Source organism: Antechinus flavipes, chromosome 3, assembly GCF_016432865.1.
Source record: "Antechinus flavipes isolate AdamAnt ecotype Samford, QLD, Australia chromosome 3, AdamAnt_v2, whole genome shotgun sequence".
Taxonomy (NCBI): Eukaryota; Metazoa; Chordata; class Mammalia; order Dasyuromorphia; family Dasyuridae; genus Antechinus; species Antechinus flavipes.
Window position 1 is genome coordinate 363390909 of NC_067400.1, and position 10462 is coordinate 363401370.

Below are 10462 nucleotides of genomic sequence, written 5' to 3' on the forward strand. Positions count from 1 at the left end.
TGGGATAATTCAGACCAGTTCCAAGGTTTAGTGATGTGGAAAGCCATCTACACCCATAGAGAGGACAGCAGGAACTGAGCATGGTTCACCACTTAGCATTTTCACTCTTTTCATTATTATTTGCTTGAATTTTATTTTGTTTCTCATTTTTTCTGGTTTAATTTGATTTTTCTTGTGTAGCACAATAATTGTAGAAATATGTATGCATATATTTCTACCATGTTTAACATATATTGGATTACTTGTATCTAGAGGAGAGAGTGGGAGAAATGGGGGGAAATTGGAATACAAGGTTTTGCAAGGGCTAATGTTGAAGAATTGTCCATGAATAAGTTTTGAAAAATAAAAAGCTTTAATATAGAAAAAAATAAAGAAAAAAAGAAGTTAGCATCTTTAAACTTTAAGAAATCTGACTACTATATTTATTAGATGAAATCTATAATTGCATAGCAAGAGTTCAATTCTAATCAAGTCTTACTTAATCCCCTACAATATAGTAATTTACCTATTACTTGCTTATCGACTTAGGAAGAATGGATACATTGTCTCAGGGCATAGCACTGAAGATTATTATAACTTTTATTTCTAAGAGTCTTTGATAATGCACCTTTATGGTATGCAATATAAGAGAACTAAGTCAAGATGGTGGAGCAAAGAGTGTGACTCTTTGTGAACTATCAGATTACCCTCAAAAAACTTCTCATTTAAAATGATCACAATGCCAAGTCAAATACCGAATAAAAAATCTATCAAAAAAGCAGTCAGCTGCTGTGTTGGGAGCACCAAGCCCACCCAATGTACAGGGACAGAAAAATGATTCAACACGTAATCAGAAACTTGGAATTTTTACCTTTTGATCTGATTTTTCTTATGTAGCATGATAAATGTGGAAATATGTGCAGAAGAATTGCATGTTTAACTTATACTGGATTACTTGATGTCTGGAAAAGAAGGGGAGGGAAGGAGAAAAATTTGGAATATAAGGTCTTGCAAGGGTGAATGTTGAAAACTATCTTTGCATGTATTTTGAAAAATAAAAAGGTACTATAATAAAATAATCAAGTAGGAATGTTAGAGTAAACTCAGTAAGTGAAATAAGAACAATGTAGGTATACAGCATTCATTTAGCTCTTTGAATTAAGGTTTGATACTAAATATGGTTCTCTGGGTATTATGAAGACAATCATTTCTCCTTCTACCATTATTCTGGACAGTTACAACAGCCATAATGTTTAGATATGACCTGCAGGACACACATGTGTGTCTATGTGCCCCACTGCCAAACTGCATTCCAAAACAAAGATAAATGGTAATTGGTTATCCTTTGTTTCCAAATAACCTATTGTTTCACTTTTCTCCATTACTGCAAATAAACAGAACATTACTCCATAATCCTAAACAAAACTACCATGTTCCTATTAATTATGATGTTAATAGTTGGTATATCTTCACAATGTGGTAAAGTATTCATTGAGTTTCTTAAGTTTGTTATCCAGCATCTAACTGCTAGATTTGTTCTAGAAAAGTAGTAAGAAACAAATATCAAGACAATGTTTTCTAATCTTTGAGTACTGATAGCAAAAAAACTATGTTTCTAAAGTTGTTTAAATTATGAATTTAATTAGAATTTTAAATAAAAAAACTACCTGTTTGGCATCCTTCACAGTGTTATTGTGGAAAGGTTTATTTTCCACAATAATTCTCCAAATTGACTTAAGATTGATTATCTAAGCTTGCAATTAAAACAGTGTTCTTTTGAAAGCAACTGGAGATCAAAGCCTTTGCCTTTTTGTAGTAAAGTATAATAATTAAAATAATGAAAAATATAGCGTACATTGTTGATATGAGCATCTATTTTTTCCATTGGACAGTGTCTTAAGTATCTAGAGAGAAAAGAGGTTAAAAAAAAGAGAGTTAATGTGACAAGAAATATATGTTCAAACTGAACATGTATTGCATTTTTACCTATTATGTTATCTCCATTAATGTTTTGGCCCCAAGGATAAGCATAAAGACTTTAGATTACTTTATCTCTTCAGATAATTGGAAAGAGATTCATATGGCAGCTACTCTTAATTATGCTCAGCATAAATTTGTATTTCAGAGCTGTAAATATTATACTCAAATAAAAATATTGCCCCAAATATGCTCCCAATACATTTGAATGTAATATGGTAATAACAATAATATTACAGTGTAATATCATGGGGAAAATGCTTTGTAAACTGAAAAATACAGATATGAGTTATTTATTGTTATTATATTCTCATTCCAAGATTTTGACTGTCATCTCATTTTCATGTTCAATATTTGTGAAGTATTTAGGACATTATATGGAACATATTAGGAACTAAAGTGATTCCCCCTTTCTCATATATATTTATATGTTTGTGGTGGATTTCAGATAAAAAAAAATAGAACAAATCTTGTTATTTATTTGTTATTGTCACTGATTAGTGTTAGTATTGATAGTAATATTCTCTCTACAATAAAATTTGGGGGTTTCAAAACTATAGGATAATCACATAAGTGATGGTACTTTTCTGTTTAGTTCTGTTTTTTTTTTTCAATAGAAATGATTGAAAGTCTCTTACTTCATTGAAGACCAGTCAACTCCCCTGAAAGATGATGCTAAGTTTTACTGAATAGTTAATTCTTGGTTGTAACCCTAAATCCTTTACCTCCTAGATTATGATATTCCAGGACCTCTTACTGGAATCTTACGAAGAGTTAAGTCATTAGAATTGATAGAGACAATAATTATCTAATTTAGCATGGTTCAGTATGATTGATCTGATCCTACAAAATGTTATGGGCCAGAACTTGAAACAAGGTACTAAGTGGAATTGAGGAGACAATGGTTAAATCTAGTTTAGAATTGATTTAATCCTACAACAAATAATGGTTTCCCAGTGATATAATGATTGGTGTGTACTCAGTGTACAGCATATAAGCAAGAAGCTCTCAGGGCCAAAGAGCACTCTGAGAGACACAGAAAGTCCACTATGGGAGGTCATTCCATATTGCACCTTTGTGCTGGCTGGAGACATTCGGGAGAACTAGGGGCTGAAGCTCAAGACTTTGAAGGACACAATAAAGGACTGGATTTTAACTCCTGGCTGTGTTTGGAGTGATTATTACTCAGAACTGAAACTAAGGCTGCATCCAGAAAACCTCCCCGAGAAACCTGCTCCCAGAGAGAACCATTATATTTTAAAGAAGAGAACACCACACCCTATGATCCTTTTTGTAGCAGGATTGTAGATCCTTTATTGCCAGATCCTGGATAATCCTAAGTGTTGCTCCTTGACATTTGCATTGTTTTTGTCTGTCAGCTTGCAGTATTTTTTTTTTTTTTTTTGCCTTTGAAATTTAGTTCTGGTGTTTCACAGCAATGTTCCCTGAGGTTTTCTTTCCAAAGGTGATGATGGATTCTTTCGGTGAATATTTCTCCGCTATTTCTAGATTATTGGGGCTGTTTTCCTTAATAATCTCTTGAGGAATGCTATGCAGGTTCTTCTTCTTCTTCTTTTTTTTTTTTTTTTTGATATGGCCTTTATGTAAGCCATTAATTTTAAAATTGTTTCATCTGGATCTATTTTCCTGGTTGGTTGTTTTTCCAATAAAGTGTTTCACATTTTCTTCCATTTTTTTTTCATTCTTTTTAGTTTGGTTGACTAATTTTTGCTGTCTCACAAAGTCAGTAGCTTCCATTTGTCCCGTTTTAAATTTTAATTAGCTTTTGTATCTCTTTTTTCATTTGGTGAATTCTACTTTTTAAGGAATTATTTTCTTCAATTTCTTTCCTTTCTTTTCTAAGCTGTTGACTTTCATGTATATCTCTTATTTCCTTTCTCATTTTTTCTTCTTTCTCTCTATTTGCCTTTTAAAATCTTTTATGAGCACTTCTAAGCAACCTCTTTGGATTTGAGCTCATTTCATATCACTTTTTGAGATTTACTCTGTGGACATTTTGTCCCTCATGTGAGTTAATGTTTTGTTCTGTCCTGTCACCATAGTAGCTTTCTATAGTCAAGGTTCTTTTCTATTTCTTGCTCATGTTCTTTTCTTTTCTTTTCTTTTCTTTTCTTTTCTTTTCTTTTCTTTTCTTTTCTTTTCTTTTCTTTTCTTTTCTTTTCTTTTCTTTTACTATCTTCTCGTTTTTTACTTTTATGATTGAGTTCTGCTATTGGGATAAATGGAGGACTGGGCCAAGCTTCCTGTGCAGCTTTGAGCCTTGGCTTTGAGCATAGTGTTAGCACAGGGTAGCTTTGCCTGCTCTTTTCAGGAAATAGCCTGGTTTCCCATAGTTTACCTTCTGAACTGGTACTGGAAGCTGTTTCTCTACTGAGCCAGGACTAAGGGATTTGTTGTGATTAATATCCTCTCATGGCTTTTGCAAAGTCTATTTGAATTGGGCTGAATACTCATTTTCACTTCAATGAGACTTACCTTTCTTGAAGTTTTTCCTCATCTATCTTGAGCTGGAGTGTGGTTTCATTCCCTAACTGACATATATTTAGCCACTCTTTTAGGTTTGAAAAGTGTTTTTGTATGTATTATCTTGTCTGACCCTTATAAACCTATTAGATACAAACCAGAGCTTTTATAATTAGCCTCATTTTATAGATGGAAAACTGAGGTTTTGGGGCATTGAATAACCTAGTTAAAGGTACAAAGAAGTAAAGTATTCAAAATAGTATTTGCATGTAGATATTCTTGACTATTACCTACGTTTAAGTCATACTGCTAATAAATATCTATGGATTTAAACTAAATTAGTAATTTGAAACTCTGTTTTATATTTTAGCTGTCACATGTCTGTCTGATAATAATCAGTCTGCAGAAATGGTTGACTGCCTTAAGTGGGCAGGGGACATGCCTCCCCTTGTGCAAGAGTGTTACATCCCCTGCCGAGATGACTGTATGTTCACTCCTTGGTCAAAATTCACCCCATGCTCAACAGATTGTGACACAGTGAGGACCCGCCGCCGACAGTTGACAGGTAGGATCTGATTCTTATATTTTGGTTCAAATAATAGTTGTTCCTGAAGAAATTCTATACCACTGTCAAATGTCTGATTTATTTTAGCACATGGTTAGAAAGTTATTTCAGAAGTCTCAAGTTAAAAATAGATTCAATTCTAACATTTTTCTTGTACTAAGATTTGTTTTGGTTGTTGCTTTGTATTGGAATTATTAAGGAGAATCTTAATTTGATAATTACAATAATAATAAATAATAAATGAAAAATAAAGCTTGACACAACCTGAAGATTTAAGCAATATATGATCATTCAACAATATTGTACTTTGTAATGCCAGTTGCTTTGATCTGGGAAAACTTTTCTCCATATACACAATTTCAAAGTGTATCACAAAGTTAAATCTTGATAATTCCTCACATTTAAATTATTAAAGAATTTTGAGACACATATTGTTGTATAGCTTTCTATTAAGTGTATTGGGAATTTTGACTCTTTTACGAGACACTTATTTTCTCATTTTTAATATGAGAACATTAAGCCAGATGATATTTTAGCTCTAAATCTATATGGTATGATAAATAATATAATATAGGATATGATATTACATGTTATATAATATAATATGGTACAATATGGTCCAATTATTATTTATTATTTATTGAATAAAAATCACCATTATTTCTGTTATTCTATAGAATAGTATTTTCACTGATTTTTCACCATTCATATGTTCTCATAAGTTCTCATAAGTAGTCTAATTTCTTTTGAAAGTAAAATGTGATGACCACATTAGCAACCTGGATACTTTAGAATCAGCTGGAGTCAGGATCAGCAAAAGTCCTTGATCTTTATTCTTTGTGCAGGTGAACAGAATGGCAATATGAAGTGAGTGGAATCATGACACAAAACTGGCCAGGAGTGACTCTGCCTTTCTCACTCCACCTTCCAAATCCTCCACCCAATCTCCTATACAACAGATAAAGCCTGCAGAGTAATGGGCAGAGCCATTCTTTCTCTAAGAATATACTAATAGAGTATTGTCTAATTGACTATTAGCCTTAGGGGCTCAGGTCTCAGTGCATCAACTCAGTTTCAGCCCATTACAATAAAATACTCCTAAATTAATAAATTAATTGATAGGACTTGGAGTACATAAGTATTAAGAAGGTATTGGACACGCTAAAATGTTTGTTCACTGCACACACCAAATGACACATAATTAATTAGCAGATGTTTACATAAATGTTATTAAAGTTTAAACAACACTAATCCTCCAGGACCTTTTGAGATTAGAGGACATTTTCTTTAAAGTGAGGAATTCATACAAATTAGCAATTAGTTCATCTCTCATGATGATATCCATTTTGCCTCTAAACCCTGAAAGTGGAAAAGAATTGCTAGAATTTCTTTTCAAATTATTAACTTGTAGATTTATAGAAAATTATTTTATATTTTTATGGCTCTGTTTGTAGTATGTGAGAATAACTGGTCCAATCATATGTCTGTATGGTGGTGGCAAAGAGGAAAAGTAGTTATACAGAATAAACAATAATTCTATCAATTGATATATGTTGAAAATAACCAAAATAATATGTCAGGAGGATCACAATTTAGATGAAACATGGGACATCTGCACTGACTAAATGGTCATATGAATGGCCTGTTCCTTGGGTTAGATAGGAGGAAACGTTATAAGCTATCACAGATTGAGTGAAGCATGGAACATCTCACTAAGTGGTCATAAGATGGTCTACTGATCATGTTGAACAGGAAAAAATGATCCAGAGATAACAAAAACGATATTGAAGAACTTTCCAGGTAATTGAGTCATCTCTGGCACACTGGGCTTGGTCACTATGACAAGGAATAACAAGGTGGGCCTCTAGTTAACTTTCTATGATTAAGCAAGTAATAGAGTCTGTAGGTCAGAGGTATATAACACTTACAAACACTATGGAATCATTTCAGATTGACTACTACTGATTGGAATAGTGTAGGGGTCCAAATGAATTATTTCTCATATGTATATGTATATATACACACATACATATATACATGCATAAATAAATAAATACATACATATATACACATATGCACATACACACAAGTATACACACACACACACACACACATGCACAAACTTGAATTCTCTCATTGCCTAAAAGTTAGCATAAATGGCAATAGCACTAGATGGAATATTCTGTCATAGTAGTTTTTAGACCAAGTCATTATTTGAGTTTTCTGCACAATTATGAATAATTCATTTATTAAGAAAATTTTGGATTTTGAAAAGTATTTTTTATCATATGGACCATTCCAATATACATTCAAATATTCAAATAATTCATACAATTGGGTGGAAAATAATTCAAGCTTTTTTTTAATAAAGCTATTAAAACATTTAAAATTACTATCTGTCTAACCATGCTTCACTTTTCAATTAGTATTTTTCTTGTGATACTAGTTGAAAAGTGAAACATAGTTAGACATTTAGATAGACATTTCAACAAATACATAAGAAAACACTATCAATCATTCAGTTGAAAGCCAGGAATTGATTATGTTGCTTGAATCAGTCATTTGATGAAAACTAATAGAGCCTTTGACTAGAACTTAATATGTATATATAAACCTGTATGTTAATTTCTTAATGTGAAAATTATTTCTTTTTTGTGAGACTCCTGCCCCCAACAAGAATGAAGCTCATTAAAATTAAAATACAGTATAATGGAAGATTCAATCATTTTGGCTAAAAAAAAAAAAATCAAACTTCAGAATAATTTGATAGAACACATAAAGGGAATTTTCAAACATCATGAATATGTCTATTAGTTGCCAGTTCTTCTTCCTATTATTTGCTGTCATGTAATTGCAAGTTATAATATAGTAGTTGTTTAAACTGGCACTGAACATCCATCTGCTATTCACATTAAATCAAACAGAACCTAGATTCAATTACTCATTAAACAATTCATAATTCTAAGTAGCAGACATTCTTGTGATTGACCCATATAATTGCCCAATCTTCAAATGGCTTTTGGCTAAAATGTGGTAAATGTGAAACTATTTTTACGTTTTTCAAACAGGAGTGAAAAGAATATTATGAAAATCTATCCACTCGATTTGCTGAATTCCATTGATAATGGAACATTTTGTTTTGAGTATGCCTCAAAGTTGTCCTATAATACTTTGACCAGTTATACTAGAGTTAATAGTCCTGTTTGAATATATTCACATCACACTAGAAGAAAGAAAAATATAATAATAGGTCTGATTGGCTTCAGCTTTTCTGCTAAGCCATGTTTGAAGGTTTATTTGAGTGGAGGCATAGACTTTGCTCTTAGATTTTTAGTTGACTCCAGTGACTATAAGGGTCATCACATTCCATGAAGTCATCAATTCCATAAATATTATATAGAACAATGATTTTTTTCAATGGGAATACATGTAAGATGATATTTTACAAATACAGAGAAGCATTATAATTGAAAGTTTAAAGGACTTTAAAATTCATCAAATGTACATACTCTCCTACCAATAAGCAGATAAAAACCCTAATTTAATTGGTTATTATCTAGATGACAATGCATAGAGTATTGGGCCTAAAGTCAGAGCATCTTTCTGAGTTCAAACCTGGTTTTAGACACTTACTAATTATGCAGTCTTGAACTAGTTATTTAACCCTCCTTACTTCAGTTTTCTCGTTTGTAAAATGAACTGGAGCAGAAAAAGGCAAACTGCTCCAGTATTTTTGCCAAGAAAATCTCAAATGGAGTCATGAAGAGTCAATCATGACTGAAATGAACTACAAAAATAATTTCAAACTTCATGCTTTCTATACTTTCTTAAATGCTTACAAAACTTAACAGAGAAGGTAACTGAAGCCTAGAGAGCTGTGACATCTACTTGCAGAGTCTACTTAGTGATTGTCACTCTATGCTTTGTACTCAGCACCTTGCTGCCTCCACAATATCACAGAGAATAGATAAATATTGTGCTATCAACTGACAAAAAATGGTGAATTCATTTATCAATCTCACCCAAAGAAAACTTTGAAAACAATCCAAACACTTTCTCTTGCCATATGCAAGAAAAAATTCCTCGATTTCTATTAATGTAGCCAGTGAGTAAGAGAACACTTAAGAAAGCTAAGATTTATTTTCAACTCTGGTAAATAGATTGTTGCCATCAAAATGTCATCGATAGCCATTCCACTCTGAAGTTTACTGAACAACATCAAGTTTGCCTCTCTTTATGGCCAAGATGATTGAATCTGCCAGTATAATGGATTCTAGCTTTAAAGGAATGTCACTAGTGTTTGGGGTGAGGGAAAAAAAAAAAAAAAACAAAACAAAACTTGATAGTAGGAGGAAAAAAAAAACACATCATTTTAATCTAAAGTTAACAAAATCCCTCAAAATATAAGGTATTGCTTTTAATCAAAATCAGCACTACACAATTAAGTATGACAGTTTTAATATCTGTTGCATATGTGAAGAATATCTGGTTAAGTCTGCTTTGCAAAGTCATTTCTAAGAAAAGGGCTACTGTTTATTTGATCATTTTGTGGGTCGCCCTGGCAACCATTGATTGCAAGGGGAATAGAGACAAAGTAATCAATTTTCTTTCATGAGCTAATTATGGGGATAATGATATTACATAACATTTCCAAGAATTTCTTATCAATACAAATATTTTAGCAAGATTGTTTCAAGGGTTTGTTATCTTTATCCAATATAAAACAACTTTCTAAATCTCTTAAGTACTTTACTTGCCTTGTGATATACTTCTTTGTCACATACTTTAGAAACATGGAAAAGGCCAGGTGATTGTGGGAGGGGGACAGAGTTTTGAGAGAGAAAAAAATTATATGTATTTACACTTCAGGTTATTTAAGTTTTAACAAACTAAAAGCCATTAAAAATAAATGTGACCAGTTTTTATCAAAAACATCAGATGTAACATTAACACAATGTTTCTTGTTGAAACAGGGAAGAACAGAAAGAAGGAAAAATGCCAGAATGTTGAAATTTATCCTCTAGTTGAAACAGAGGCCTGCCCTTGTGATGTATTCACAGCCCAACCCAATGGAAATTGGTCTGAGTGCATTCTTCCAGAGGGAAAAAAGGAGTCTCAACGGGGCATAAGATTGCATGGAGATACAAAAGCCTGTGGAAAAGGAGTGCGCCTACAAGCCATAATTTGTTCTGATAAAAATGGACGGCTTGTTGACCCATCTTATTGCAGCAGCTCTGGTAAGGGGATGAATGAATGAAATTAATGCTTTTGAGATTTTGGTCTATATCACATACAGTGCTATAGCCTAGTACTATTATAAACGTTAACTTGGTCTTCCAGACCATTATGAAGGGGGGGAAAGGATAGATATTATTATCCCCATTATCCACATGAGAAAATGGAAACACACACAGCTTCTGTGATTTGTTAAAATTGTCAAATGGTGAGCCACAAACT

The 10462-nt window shown here is 32.4% G+C and overlaps 1 protein-coding gene across 1 annotated transcript in view; it reads left to right on the top strand.

Moving 5' to 3' along the window:
- Window positions 1-10262, top strand: part of LOC127557246 (thrombospondin type-1 domain-containing protein 7B-like) — a 570574-nt gene extending 560312 nt beyond the window's left edge. Inside the window, exons 12-13 of the mRNA XM_051990636.1 lie at window positions 4811-5005; window positions 9979-10262. Coding sequence (XP_051846596.1) covers window positions 4811-5005; window positions 9979-10262 — 479 coding nt within the window. The remainder of the gene's footprint in view (window positions 1-4810; window positions 5006-9978) is intronic.
- The last annotated feature ends 200 nt before the right edge of the window (window positions 10263-10462 follow it).